This window comes from Leptosomus discolor, chromosome 7 (genome assembly GCF_034619465.1).
Source record: "Leptosomus discolor isolate bLepDis1 chromosome 7, bLepDis1.hap2, whole genome shotgun sequence".
In the NCBI taxonomy this organism is placed as follows: Eukaryota; Metazoa; Chordata; class Aves; order Leptosomiformes; family Leptosomidae; genus Leptosomus; species Leptosomus discolor.
Genome location: NC_141397.1, coordinates 28,677,509 through 28,692,996, shown reverse-complemented (window position 1 = coordinate 28,692,996; position 15,488 = coordinate 28,677,509). Strand labels below are relative to the sequence as shown.

At 41.9% G+C, this 15,488-nt stretch overlaps 1 protein-coding gene across 1 annotated transcript in view; it reads left to right on the top strand.

The window, feature by feature from the left end:
- The window catches only part of ITGA9 (integrin subunit alpha 9), a 223,247-nt gene that overhangs the window by 37,480 nt on the left and 170,279 nt on the right, over window positions 1–15,488 (top strand). The window contains exons 11-15 of the mRNA XM_086468071.1: window positions 609–703; window positions 3,645–3,735; window positions 4,293–4,338; window positions 7,136–7,290; window positions 14,069–14,229. Coding sequence (XP_086324197.1) covers window positions 609–703; window positions 3,645–3,735; window positions 4,293–4,338; window positions 7,136–7,290; window positions 14,069–14,229 — 548 coding nt within the window. The remainder of the gene's footprint in view (window positions 1–608; window positions 704–3,644; window positions 3,736–4,292; window positions 4,339–7,135; window positions 7,291–14,068; window positions 14,230–15,488) is intronic.

Genomic DNA, 15,488 nt, shown 5'->3' with positions numbered 1-15,488 from the left:
AGTTTCATTTTAGCAGCTGTGTAGTCACTAGATCCAACTAGGAGAGGAGAATGGGAGGTGGGATCATTCTTTCTGCAGGAGGTTGCCATTAAATTGGATCAAATCTAATTTGAAAATGTGCTCTCAGCAGCCTTTTTTTTCTTTCCTGCCTGTACATTTAATATACCCAGCCTCATTTTGGAGCCTTATATTTTCAAGCAAACTTAATGTAGCACTACAATAAATGTTTTGCCAATGCTATCTTGGTTCACAAAGCTGATGTCCCCCTGCATTGGAGGTATTGATATGAAAGGATTCTAAATTAACTTTTTAGGCATGGTTGCTGCTTAATAAACACACGTTTTTGTAACAAGCACATGTTTCTAATTAGGCACAACATAGCCACATGTGTGTACAGGTTCATACACGTTCATGTATTTTTTTACATTTATCTTAACATGAGCTCTTGATTGAATCAAGCAAGTTCCTTCTAGCCAGGTTCACATGAGCCACTGATCATCTTCGTTGCGGGGAGCTATTTTCCTATGGATACCTGCCTTCTAAAATGGGGAAAAAGTTGGATTATTGGAGTGGATTGTGAAATGTTTATGATCTGTACTGTTTTACAGATGTTGCCATTGGAGCACCTAAGGAGGATAACTACATAGGAGCAGTATACATTTACCATGGGGATGCCAATGGTATTGTACCTCAGTACTCTATGGTATGTGACAGTAGCGTTTACAATACCTGTGTGAAGTCACTTTACCAGGGCCTGCAGAAATAAACCGTACTTAGGGGTCCCTTTATAGGTAGCCTCATCACAGCTCTACATCCTTTTCTCAGTCCTGGTTTGAAGATGGCTTCTTCCAAAGTTTGTCCATATCTATGCTGTAGGGTAAAGTTATGTTAGTCAGGAGACATTTTTCACTGTCTTTTCTTACAATTTATCATCTGTAGCTTCCTTCTTGAAGCAAACAAAGTCTTAGGGTTTGAATGTCAGTTTTTAGAGATAGTACTGCTGCAGAAGAGAAATGAAAACCCTGGAGAAGCTGAGCGTACAAATTATGGATAGGCCAGTGGGGAGCTGGGAGGTTGCACTTTCTTCCTGCAGAAGCAGGCTTAGTGAGAAAGGTGCTAAGTTTTCTTTTGTGCCCCACAGAAGCCTCTTTACCCATCTTGTTGGCCTTCTCCTTGTGATATGATGATACATCACAAGGCCATTCTTGGGGGCCGTTCCCCTGACCATTATTATGAAGTAAAATCTTGGCTGCGGTGTGCTATAGATTCTTGTGCAGAGATGACACGGTGCAATTTATCTAGTGTAGCGAGGCAGTAGAGAAGAAAAAATTATGCTTGGGCTGCCCAACATGTGTCCCCTAGTCTCTGTCGAGCACATTTCTTTTTTCAGAGAGCCTGAATCTTCCCTCCCTCTGTGTGTTTGAAGTTTGGGGTTTTTTTTGTTTTATTGTTGGGTGGGATCCTTCACGGTCAATCCGTTTAAGGAGCATTAGAGAGTTTAGTGGTTATATTGGAGACTCTTCTAAGACCATAGAAGTTTGGTCCTTCTTCCTTTTACCATGTATATGCCATATGCTGCTTTTTAGAAAAAAGGAAGTTAAATGACTTTATGGATACTTTTAAAATGCACTAATTTGTGGCATGTGGAGGATTCTGTCCATTTCTTTTTTTTGTGATTTATGGGAAAACTTCACATTTTTGAAAGAGCCCAGATCAGCAGGGTGGGAAGTGAAACATCCTGCTCACAATCTCTCCCTCCCCATCAGAGCAAGGCCAACAGACATGGTGCATGCCTCTCTGCTTGGTCACTGGGACAAAGCCCAGCTCAAGAAGGTGGCAGGGTACCGTGGTCATTGACTCTTGATACTATTCCTATCGTTGTCCTGTGTCCTGAGGCAGCTGAGGGGACACCGCTTATGGGCAGTGTCTCTGTGACGTTCCCAATGTCTGCTGCAGGACACCAGACACACCACTGGTTCATCTCCCGTGTGTGACCAAAAAAGCTGTGTAACAACTTCAGATCTTTACCTGCCTGCCCTGGATTTGAACCCAGAGGTGAAAGACTTTTTGTGTCTTGTTACTATACCCCTGAGCTGTCTTAATGCCCTGAATTTCCTTTTTTAAATAAGCTGAGAGAGGTGGAGGGGGAGCCTGCAGAGTATGTGCTTTCATCCTTTTCATTTTGTTAGGTTTCCCCTGCCCCACTTTTTTTCATTTAAATTGCTGATCAATGTTGTTCCCTCACATCCCTTCAGCAGCTTCAGTGGTGGCTATGAGCAGAAGCAGCTTAATTGGCTTTGTGGCCTGCTGTTTTTGTTCATGTCACTTAAAAGCAGAGCAGCGTTATACCTCTGCCTTGTACACTGTAATAGCCTGCAGGTGTTCACTGGGATATTTGCTGGCAGGATTTACCACCCTAACTGGGACCCCCCAAAATGTGATGCAAGTGTAATGTGGGAGGAAGTTACTTCCAATTGTCTTAATCTTATCTGCCCGTGAGTAGGAAAAAGAGATCTGTACATGGTGGAGTACTGATTTCCCTTTAAACTGTCAGGACTGCAGGATATCTTTCTTCCTCTCAACTTCTCTTTTTTTTCCATGAATTTCCTGTGTGAACTTTTGTCCAATATTATGTCCTTTTATGGGAGGGCCAGGAAAAGCTGGTTGCATATCACAAGCTGTGAAACACCACCAACCACCTCAAAATTACCTTGTGAGATTTCTTTCCTCTGTCTGTAACTCCTGTAGTCAGATGTTGGTTTGAGTTCAGGCCTTGCAGTGGTGGCCCAGCATAATGAAGGAGAGCTGTGAGACATCTGATTGCGTTCTTAGAAAATGAGATTTTCATGTATTAATTTTCTTCAGACAAAGGCATTTACCATTCAAACTATTTAGAGAAAGTTTTTGCATTAGTAATTAAAAAAAAAAAAAGCTATGTTAGACATTAATTAGGCTTTGTATTGGGGAGGCAGAAATGAGACACAGCTTCCAAACTGACACAAAACACTGCATGATAGCTGATGGAAACCAGAATTTCCAAGTGATGAAAATTAATCATTTTGACTTTGAGTATGCTGGCAACCTTTGTGAAAAGGAATGGTTGAGCAGCATTTTCTGTTTCAATTAATCATCAATTTTGTTAAGGTGCCACTTAAAACTTTTATTTAAAGAAATGAAGATAGTAGAAAAATAAAAATAATAAAAAAAAAGATAAAATGGCTGTGGTGCAGTGAAATTCCTCCCTCTGCCCACCCCCCACCAAGAAAAATCTGTTTGATGCGTTATTTTGCTTGGGTCTGCATGAGGGTTGTAATGCAGGTGTGTTTTTTGAACCAAATCAACACTGTCCTCCCCCTAGCCCAGAGCAGAAGGGCTTCCTGCAGTCGACGGCCTTCCTGCTCAGGGCTGCGTGGGTGAAGTGTGACCCTGCAGATGTGCAGCACTTCCAGCCCATGGAAAAGAGCCCCGATGACCATGAAAATCAGGCTTGAAGGTTTTTTTGGTTTTTTTTTTGTTTTTGTTTTTGTTTTTTTTTTGGGGGTGTATTTTGTGGTTTGGTGGTTTTTTTGGTTGTGTGTTTTGTTTTTTTTTTTAGGAGGTTTCTTTGTGTCGCTGACTGATCTCACTCTTGTTTTCTGCTGCAGAAGCTGTCTGGGCAAACGATAAACCCAAAGCTGAGGATGTTTGGCCAGTCTGTATCAGGGGGAGTTGATATGGATGGCAATGGTTATCCAGGTATGTCCACTACTCTGGCAGCGAGAGCACTGAGGAGGCACAGCAGCAGGCTAAGAAAACAGCAGAGCTCATTGTTTCCAGGTTGCTGGTTCCTACCATTGCAGGAGGCTGATGAAGCTGAGCATTTTCTTCCTTTTCCTCTCTGTTATTCGAAGCTCCTGATAACAATTTGAGACAATGGCTTAATTCAGGTGTTTCATCAGTCGTGATGAAGGACTGGGATATTGAAGCAGAGGATTTCAGTATCTGGCCATGGGACATTTTTTGAAAGCAGTTCAGTCATGATGACAAGATAAAATGTAGACAATAATGTAATGGTAATAATAAAAATCAGATAATAATATAATGGTAATAATAAAAATCAAACCATGAAGTAGAAGTGAAGTAACATCACAGACCTAATCCTCCAGTGATGACATAATGATATTTGAAGGGACTGTCTGATTTAGGTCAGAAAATTGCTTTTTTTTAGATATATGCTCTGTAATTTAGCAACTGATTTGAGAGCTGAATTCTGTGCCTCCTTTGTAACTGTCTCAATGTTATAAAAATTTCAGATATGACTGTTGGAGCCTTCTTGTCAGACAATGTGGTACTTCTGAGGTGAGATGAATGTCTTTTTCATCTGCTGTTGTCTTTTGTCTTCTTTTTGTCAGTTTTCTTGTTTATGTCTTATGTGGTCTAAGTCCTCCACCACTCCAATTTTCTCCCTAGTTTATTGTGGTCAAAAGAAGCAAGCTGGATTGCTTTTTAAGCAGAACCTTAGACATCCATCAAATAATGCACAATCTAGTTTAAACAGTGTAGTGAGGGATGACAATACATAGGACTCCCAGGGCTATGAAGAAAGCAAAGGGTCACAGCCGGAAGGAGGTATGTTGCATCTCAGTGCTTCTTTAGAAACATTGCTCAGAATTTGTGGGAAGGCTTTTTTAATTGTTCTTACATTTACGTGAAGTAAATAAATTATGATTTAAGGGAACGCAGTTGAGCAAAAAGCCGGCTGCGTATGATGCCAGGATGTAATTTTGCAAGGTATAATGGGACTCGGAGTGAAATTGGAGTCTTCAGGGAAATGAATTATGGAGATGTTTTCAACGCACACAGGATTTGGGCTGCTGTTTTGAATGTTATGAGTGAAGTCAATTGTTTATTTCATCTGATGGAGAGAGGTGGGACAGCTTGGTTCACCAAATTATGCAGGTGGAGAGTTAGAGTAGGAGCGGGCTTGAGATGCACATACCTGGGGAAGAGAATGGGAAGTTTGAATTTTGGCAGTAGCTCTGTTGTTACACTTATTAGTATTTAATAGAAAAATCCTGTCCATACCTAGATGTAATTAGAAGTAGAAGTCACTAGGGACTCCTGCATCTTAATGGAAGATACAGGGATGTGGTGAGATTGGCAAGACAAATGCTAGAGCTGCAGAATGGACGTGCCAGCCTACTTCCTGTTCAAGGCAGGAAAGTCTGGCTCTGTTTCCATTTGAATCTGTTAAAACAGACAGAAAAAGGAGAGGGAGGAAGAAATACTCTTGATGATCAGTGTGGCACGTGGTCAAGTCTTCTGAAGAGTTTTCTGTTGCTTCATCATGCATGCAGAGGAAGACAATTGCTGCTTCCGTGGAAAGGTGTGCTGTGCCCCAAGTGGGATCTTGCAGCCCCACATCTCTGAAACTGCTAGAAAGAAAACTGTGCATTTTTCTCCTGCATTTTTTCACTTGCAGGAGGGGGAAAAGGCAATCTGAAAGGCTTGCTGTGATGTTAAAAATGTACACTGCAACAGTGTGGTGGCCTCTGTCCATGCGTTCAGTCGTGCTTGTGCATTTCAGAGGAAATTAGTGCATGACAGACTGACTTTGTGGGCAGCCTCATTAGTTGCTGCTACTGCCAATTTACAGCGTGTCCCTCTTGCTGTTTAGATTCAGATTAGGATAAAGAAATCAGCTTTCTCTTTTTTTTTTTTTTTTTTTTTTTTTCTCCCTCACTCCTCCAGAAGCCTTTTTGAAGTCCTTTGGCCAAAACCAACAAATGGTTTGCCAAGTGATATTAAAGGCTTTGGTGGAAGCTGCGGTGACTTGGGGCGGATTGTCGTTGTTGTATTGCTCGCGCGTGTGTATGGCCGTTTGACGGATGCATTGTTTTTTTTCCTCCCAGTGAATAGCAAAGTGAGCTAACATTAAGGAAAAATCACACAGTGCGTCATGGCTGGAGAAATACTTTTTTTTTGGGAGAAGTATTTTTCTAGCTTGGTCCTAGGATTTACTGTTTTATGTTTCCCCAAGGATTTGTAAAGAAGATTTTTTCGAAGGTGTGAAATGATCCTAGGATGCTCACTCTTTTTCCTCCTTACTCCCACCCACCATTTCTCTATATCTTTCTAGGGTTAACATTATCTTCATTCTCCATCTCAAAATGCGAACTTGCACTGTTGTTTCAGGCTGTGGTAAAAGTATCTGAGCAGCTGTCTCAGAGATTGATATGACTCTTGTTCCAGTCAATATGAATTAGGTGTAACCACAATCCCCACTCTCTTCTCTGCCCTCTCCCTCTAAATTAAGTGGCTTGTGGAGTGAGAGTCCTGAAGTGGTTTGCTTATGTGGTCTGGCCTTGCATGGCTGCTGGGACTACCTTAGCAGTGAATCTGGTGGTTGCTGCACTTTTTTTTTTTTTTTTTTTTTTTTTTTTTACTACTGGAGTTGGTTTTGGAAGAACATGTTCACGTTGAACATGTACAGAATTGAAACCATGAAGGATAACACTCAGTGAATTTTTGGGATGAAGTCCTGTGCTGTGCATGGCTCGGGAGAGCCTGTGTTTCTAGGTGCTTTTCCCAAGCAAGCTGATGGGGCTTCTGTGTTGTGGGAGAGAGGAGACCCACCTGGGCCCTGATGGCATTCAGCTTGCTCTGCAATTCTGGTGGAGGTTTTCTTCAGCTGGGCATAGTCGTTACAATAACCCAGTGCTGGAGCTGCAAGGGTAGAAAGCTTTCATTCACAGTGCACCGGGTAACTCCTGAGACAGAGTTCAGCAGCATGAAAAGAGTATTCAACCTTACCACTCGCTGGGAGGGAATCAGCCAATTGTTCCTTCCTCCAGAAAATGTGAATGTGGTGTCTGTTGTCCCTCTTATATTGTCAGAAAAATTATGTATGAATCAGTTTCCTACCCCTGTGCTCCCTCCTTGACTTTCAGGTCACAAATTTGACTGTAGACCATTCTCTGGAAACCTAAGATCTTTGCCTACCTGTGCCTGACTGTTCAGGCTGCTTAGCAGGCAGTCTCACTTGCATGAGCTTGTTGTCCTTGGTTGCCATTGTTTACCAAATGACTTTATTTTCCTTTGGCGGAGAACTTCTGTCTGAATGATCACTCAATTTCACTACTTTGTTGATCTCCAGATCCAGGCCTGTCATTACCATGGACATCTCCATTTTCCTGCCCGCGTCCATCAATATCACAGCTCCTCAGTGCCATGATGGCTTGCAGCCGGTGAACTGCCTCAATGTCACAGCCTGCTTTCGCTTCAGTGGCAAGCGTGTTCCTGGCGAAATAGGTAAGGTACCTGTGCCAGCCCTGGGCAGGGGCATACTAGCAGGTTGACCTGGAGTTGAACGCTCCCTTTGGAGTCAGTAACAGTGCTTTTACGTGAAATACGCTATTTCAAGGTGAGCTGGGCTATACAGTTCTAGAAAGTTGGAGCTCCCTGGGAACTTTCTTGGGCATATTTTTACCTTCCGATGAGGCTTATGTAATACTGGGGCAGTTTCTTCCTTACTGCGACAGAGAACACAGAAGTAATTGATGCTTTGTAAGTTCATATTCTCTGTTTACCTCTTGATAACATGTTTCTGTATCCATATCCTTTATCTATGTTATGAGAAAGCAGGTGTGATTTGCCCCAGATTAATAGTTTTTGAAAGTCTCCAAGGAGCTCTTGAAACAGAGCACTATAAATCTGAATTCCTACCAGACATGAGCAAATCCTTTTCTGTGCATCAGTTTACCTGTCTGTAAAATGACTATAAATAGTCCAGTATTTTACTGATGGCAAGAATATCTTCCGGGTTAGTTAGTCTCTGTAAAACACATGGAGTTTCTCAGGTGAATGTAATTGTGCAAGGTGTGTAATTGTGCAAGCCTTTACATCTTGGCTGCATTAAAATATTACTTATGTCTTTTATACTCCTGTGTTTACAAGTCAGGGATATCGTGTGAAGTGGTGATACAGCATTTCTAAATATTGTAAGGTCTGGGTTTAGTTCAGCCACAATGTTTTTTTACCTTCGCCATGCTTTAGAAATGGCAGAGAATTTGCAGTGTGCTGCTCGGGGAAGATCCTCAGCCTCACAGCATGCTGCATCTCTGCAGTGGGTCTGGTGAGGAGCCGAGGGAAGCAGTGTCTCCTCCTGCTCTGTGCCCCGGCCTTTCTTGAGAAGGGTGAGAGTTGCATCTGTGCATCCCAGTATGCAGAGCCTGCTGCAGTATTTGGATTTTAAATGAGTTGGAGAAGAAAAAGACTTCTTGCTACTTCTCCTGCCAGTCACATGGAGCAAGAACTACAAGCTGCTTGTTGAAGTTGCTTTCTGCAGTTTGTCTCTTTATCACCGGAACAGCTCAAACAAGTAGAGTTACTAAATTTAAGGTTCGTCTGGATTCTAACATACTTGTGCAACTGAGACTTTAATTTTTTATTTTTACACTTTTTCCTTCCTTGTAATTGATAAGTCTTAGGAGACAGATACATGCTTTGATAAAGTATTATTTTGTAATGCCTGCTACTCTGTCAGTTAAGAAAACATTTATCTCCAAGTGATTCCTTTCTGAAACCACTGAATAGATTTTCTGAATATCTAGGTTTTCTTATGTTCCTGGGCGTACTGTTTAAAATGTTTCCTCTGCTTTTATTTTGTATCTCTGGACCTGTGGCGAAGAAGTGAGCTGCCTTTTTTTTCCAGTCTAAGTATCTGTTCCCCTGGTTTGCAGAAGACCTATCTTCCTGCTCATCATGTCTTATAAGAGCCAGTTGAATTCCCCTGTGTTGTCATAGACTGTAGTCCCAGTGATTTATTGTGGTGAAAGCACATGTGCATCTTCTTTGGCGAGTAACATCCATCTCATTACAAGGAATTTTTTTACTATTAAGTAGATGATTATAAAACTTCCAACCATTGTCCTTTTATACAATGCTTCTAGCAAAGTGATTTGTCTTGAAAATAATGTAGCCAGAACTATCTGACTGTGTAAAACCCCCTGGGGATATGATTTGGATAAAATATCTCAAATAAGCTTTCAATTTGTAATCTAGCAGGCCATTTTAATTATATTGCAGCTGAAGAGTATCAATTAACAAAGGGTGGAACAATTCATATGATTATTGCAACAGTTCCTCTCCTGCGTGGTTAAATGTGGGGGCAAAAATAGAATAGCCCTGTAAGTACATCATTGTCCAGTTTGGACTCTGAAAGGCATATGGAGATGTTAAAATGCTATGGCGAAGTTTTGTGGCTGAAAGTGTTTGGATCATCTTGTCTTCAGATGTCTGGGGGCAGTCTGTTAAGACAGCGAGAACACAGTGCTCACCGGGAGCTCCGCTCCACTAAGGCTTGTCAGCACGGATGCTCAAGCCTGCTGCTTACTAGTGAAAAGCTGGTCATTGCTCCTGCTTTTGGGCAGCTGAAGTTGGTCACCTACTATACAACGTTTAGAAAGTCACGCTGAACATGCAGGCAGCATTCTTCTGTGGCAGATGTGTGTCTTCAATGCTTATTTGAACATGTGGTTATTTTGTTAACTGGCATGTGAAGGATAGTTGTCTTAATCTAGCACTGCATATAAACCACCCTCTTTTTTTAAAAAATTTTTTTTTCTTCTCAAGGTAGTTGCGATACTACTGGTCATGTAACAACTATCTGAGGATCTGCATTTATTGATACTGCTTGATACTGCCATCTGTTTTGTGGATACTGTTTGCAGACTATGGTCTTCAGAAGTATGAATTTATTGCTGAAATGGTTTTGTCTGAACAAAGAGCCGTGCCCAAGTGAAGCATGTGCTCTGCACTGTGTGCCAGGCATTGTTTGACCCTTTGCTCTGCCTCAGCGCTTGCTGGAGAGCTGGGTGTCTAGTTGTACGGCGACCGACAGAGACAGCCTCTGGTACATCTTGGATGTGTGAGAAATAAGGCATTTACTCTTAAATAAGTAAATTAAGAAATAAGTTTTTACTCTTTCACCTTGAAATCTTACTCAGGCTGTTCCTCCTTCACTGGAGGGGCCATTGCTTTGTCTCCCCTGGTGTCTCCATATCTGCAGGAAAGTCAGGGATGAGAGAAAGGCTTTCCTAGCCTGGATGAGCAAGCTTCAGCCTGTTCAGATCATGCGCTTTGGGTGACCAGGACAAGAAAACAGAGGCTACTGGCATCTTTGTGCATCAAGTGCTGCTTCTGCATTCATCCTTGCAGGAGAATGAAAGTAAATTTGTGCCCAGTCTGAATAATTTTCTCTACGATAATATCACCAACAATAATAACAGTGCCAATGGGAGCATTAGGTGAATTTTAGTGTCTATGAAAATGAAGGGGTTTGGACATTTGGCTAGAGTTAGGCAGATGCATTAGAAACTGCTTCAAAGTTTCTCCTGTAACCTTCACTTAAGATGTGGATCGCTTATGTTGATCCATTTCTGGGACTGTCTTCATATTCCAATGTCACCTGAAAGACTGGTGTGAGATCTAGTGTGGGATAACAGGTTGTTTGATATTTTCACTTTGTTTGAATATGTTTCTAGGACTGAAGAAACATGCCTGATCGAAACCTGACAAAAGTGGGCATTCCTCTTCTTACCTGTATCCTGCTGTAGTTTGAATGCAGGAGTATTATTTCTGTCTGTCTCTCATTTTTCCAGTCTGCTTGGATGCAGGCCTGAGTCAGTGCTATCCTCTGAACACCTCAGAAGCAGGGGTGCTGTGGGGGTGTGCTCAGTGTAGGGAGCAGTGAGGATGGCTCCCTGCTTAGAAGCTAGGGACAGCACTATGAGAGAGTATTTGAAACAAGGTTTGGAGGGAAAAGGAAAGCTTTTTGGAAGAAGGTGGGAGGAATGTTGTATGTATGTTGTCATTTGCTAGGGCAATTTTTTTTTTAAATACTTTCGTTACTTAAGAATTTTCTCTGCAAGCAAAGTTCATGAATCACTTTCTCATAATTACTGGTAGAGACAGCAAAGAAACACATTCCTCTTCCAATGGCTTTTTGTTGCTATTTAGTAAGTTCTTCATTTTCTCCATGTGGTGCCTCCCCTCCTCCACCCAGGGATCACTGCTATAGCTAGTAGTTTAACAAGCCCTTATGGATGAGCTTGTTCATGCTGAGAATTTTGCTGCCTGCTTTTTGTGTGGTGTAGCATAATCTAACTGGTTGACTAAGGGATGTGCCAGGTGGCTCAGGGTGTGTATCCCCTCCATTAGCACAGCAAGCTGTGATTTCTGTTTTAGGTCATGGGATACCACTGCCCAGTTTCAATCCCTCCTCACTCCTCTCTGCTTCGGGGGTTGACTCTTGTGTCATGAGTATGTATGCACCACTTAGGATGAAAATCTGTTATAAAATACCTGCTGCCAATTACTTGGTGCATCGGTTACTGGCTGGAGTAACTTGCATGATCTGCTGGCTGGTGGTCCTCTTGCAGGTATGACCAATAATTTCTCAGAGGAACTGTTATCAAAGCTTTTAGGCATTTAACTTTAGTTATGGAAAAGGATTAGTCATTAGAAGAATCAAGCCATTCATCTGAGCTCGTCAAATCCATGCCAGAGTTTTATTTCATCATGTGAAGCTGGGTGGGCAGATGCTCAGAAACATTTCTAAATAGAGGTGCTTAAAGCTGCTGGATAAATACTTGAAGGCATTACCTGGAAGAGTTAATTTGCTAGTGAAAGCTTGCATCCCCATCTCCTACTGGAGTGAGCAGGGGGAACTCACACCACCAGCAGTGCTAAGTTTGGCCTGTTACCTCCCTACCCTGGTTGCTTTTTGGAAGCAATGAAACTGGGGAGGGGAAAAAAAAACCTTACTCATGATATTTCAGTTTTTCCACTGATGTGACATCGTTGGATACAACATAGAAACAAGTTGTCAAAATAAAGGGGAAGCAGGGTGGAGGACGGGAACTGTGCTGTTTGATTGAAAACATCCACTGCCATTTCGGAGAGATGGTAGCTGGGATTGCTTTGCTCGGAGGCCGGGTACAGGGCTCACGTTGGGATGCATCTCGCGCCTGCAGCAAGGAATTGTTCAGTGTCGGTAATACATTGTGCTTCCTTCAGGGAGCCTCTGAGCCTCCCTCGGTGCCCCTTGCAAGCTCTGCAGCCCTGCCTTCCTTTGGTGCTCCTCCTTTGAAGAGAGCTGCATCTCCCTGTGGGGCTTTTTGCCTCTGCCTACGCAGGGTAACGGGTTGTCTTGTCTTTATTCTTGGGACGCCGGTGCAGTCCTCAGCATGTGTGTGTGCATGTGAGGTCTTGAAAGCGGAAGGGAGACAATTGGGGTTGGGTGTGGGATATACACACTTCAAAAACAGAAGAAAAAAAAAGTTAAAGAGACTGCTGGGATTTTAAACAGGCTAAACCTGGTGTTGCTGTTTAGGTAATGCTTTTTAGTGGGACTGAACAAATACCACTTCGGTGAGAGTTTTTGATGCTGAGAGTATGAGAGTTTGAAACAACTTTCAAGGCATTATCCCTCTAGAGCAAGTTATTCTGCCAAAAGCAAGCAAAAAAAACAGTTCAGGTGAAGCTTGTGATGGTAGTTATGCTGATTCCTCAGCTGTGGCTTCTCTTACTAGCTAGGCTATGTCTCTGGTTGCTTTGTGTGAACTTTTGAGTGAGCTTTTCGTCAGGATGCAACACATTTCAAATGAAACTAAGGTTGCTTTGAATTATGTGAATTGTGAATATTCACAAAGACTTTTGCACTGGATTTTACAACATTTTTAAATAAATTCTTCAAAGTAGTGCGATTTTGGTGGAGAAATGATTTGAGATGATAGCTTTGGCAGCCATGTTAATTTAGAGATATTAGTATTTTCATTGATTTTAAGAAAAAATACCGCCACAAAGCTAAATAAAAACACTCCAAAACCCAGCAAAGACCCCTTGCTGAAACTTGGTGTAGAAGACCTCAGTCCAAGAATGTGTTACATTTACATTGATTGTTTGTAAAATTCTGACTTTAAAAATGTTTACATTGATGGGGAATATATTATCTGGCATCAATCATTTAGGACTTGAAACATAAATAAAAGCCAAAGCAATAATTTGGCAGGCAACCTACATATATAATGAATCAGCACAGGAGCTGGTGCTGGCTGTCGTTTAAGAAGATTATCAACTAATTAAGCCATTTATAGTGAGCCAATCTTATGGTACTCCCATTATTGCCCGGATAGAAGCTGAAAACAAAACAGGCCATGGTCTGTGATGAGTGAAAGGACCTCACAGTCAGTGTTTCTCTTGTCTGTAGACAGCAGCAGAACAAGTGTTCATGCTTCTGTTGCAGTTTCATTGCTCCTGTTATTGCATTTACCAACAGGAAAGGTATAGACAGCTTGGAGCATTCAATCACTGTGCAGCTACTCTAGGTCACTAAGTTTTCTTTTGAACCCAGATACATGTAGTCATGAACTGACTGATTATGTTAAGCTGTCTATCCCGTAGAACAGTAGGAAACAGGATTTACAGAGATATAGCTCATTAGTCTCTGGGTGTGTCTTCTATAAACTGCCAGGGATGTGCAGCATCTAAGAGGGGGATAGTGAGTGCAAGGCAGTGACCTAAAGTTAGAGTCTAAATGCTAAGATGACTGCAAATCAGCAAAAGTAATTGTCAGGAAGTGCCACATCCTGGTCGACCTTTGTATGGTTTGTGCTGTTCTAGAAGGAAAACAAAGCTTGAGGCTGCTGTTGTTTGTTTGCTGCTGTTGTCATTTGTGTTTGTGTTTTTGCTTTTTCTGCTAGCAACGTAGCTTAAGCATCTTGGTTTTGTGATGTTTTGTTTTTTCATTAAGTGTACGTGTCTACTAGATGTATTTTTACACATCATTTCCTACGGGAAAGGATGGGTTGGGGGACTTAGTGACATGAAACCTGTGAGTACATTAGTAATTGGATTTGGTTTTGTGCAGCCGCAGGAAACTTAATGATTGATTGAGGGGCCTGCAAGGGTTGACCTTTCTTCAAGCACACATGCCCCCGAGGGCAACAGGATCCATTGATGGGTGGCTAGAAAAAAATCTATTGTTCACTGACATCCTTTGTTTTCTTCTTCTTCCTTTTTAAAACAGGTCTGAATTATAACTTGACTGCTGATGTGGCAAAGAAGGAAAAGAGCCAGCAACTCAGAGTTTACTTTGTGACTTCTGGAGAGACAGCGGGGCAGATCACAGAGAAGTTACAACTGTCGTACATGCAGGAAAAGTGCGAGCATTACCTAGCATATGTCAAGGTCGGTTCATTCCTGTCCTTACTTACGCTGGCCTCACTGCAACTCCACTTTTTTTTTTTTTTAAATATTCAACCAATTAAAGTTGTGCTGCTTGGCTTCAGATCTTCTTTGTTTGTCTGACAGGTGGATGAAATTTTTTGGGTGGAAGCTCAGAACTTCTTCCTTGGCATGATTTGTCAGTCTGAGCATGATCAGGCCTTCAGGACCTGGTGCCAGCAATATGTCTTTTATTTACTTTCATCAGGCACACTTGCAGGGGATTTCTTTCTTATTTTGGCTTGGTATATTGCTACATTTGTTATACTCAAAATAAGGAGGCAAAGTTTTGCTTTGGCAGGAGCAGCAGGTTTAGTGTTTGGTTTTGTGTAAGGTCTGACTGCACAAGGGACTGGTGATGCACTCTGCATGGGAATGACGCATAATATGGGGTCTGTCCTGAAGCACTTGAGCTCTTGGGTCTGAAAAGCGCCCTGGATTTCATCTGGGCTTGAAAATAGCAGTGGGATAACTTAATTTCACATGTGTCATGGTCCTAGAGATACAGAGAGCATTTTCCAGACATGCTGGGACATAGAGACGGTCTGTTCTTCTTGTGGCAAACTCTTTGGGGTCTACTAGGACTGTAGTTATCTTCGCTTGGCAGCTGTTGTTGAAGAAATGTCACTCAGGTGCCATTCTGTTTGCAAAGTAATCACAATAGTTTTCTTCTCATCTGAGAAATGTACAGAATGGATTTGAGAATTATATAGGAAGGAGATGTACCTTTTAAACTGCGTATGTCTTACAAGCACTAATCTGTATCACCAGTCTAAAGGACAGTATGTGGCAATATGGTTGTGTGGCTGAGTTGCATATTCTCCTTACTGAAGGACATATTCCCATAGTATGACCTATGTCCTAAATTCAGTGGATATCACTTGGCACTGTCTTGTTTTGAGAATCCAGCAGGCCCAGACATCCCTAAGTGTATAAACTTTTCCAGGAAGCTTCTTTGTCCCTAAAAACTGTGAGAATGGGAGATAAGATTCATCTTTTGACTTCACTGACGTTTTGTGCATGGCTATTGAGAGAAAATAAAATAAATAAAGGGACCACCAAGGAGGAAATGATGTCCTGTTGAGTGGATCTCTGGGAAGAGACTAGATATCTTTTTTTGTTTGTTTCTGGAACAACCTTTACTTTATGGTGTGGAAAAACTCCTTAAATGTAGACATATGAGACTACCATTACTTAGAAAATGTGGCTGTGAGTTTACTAAT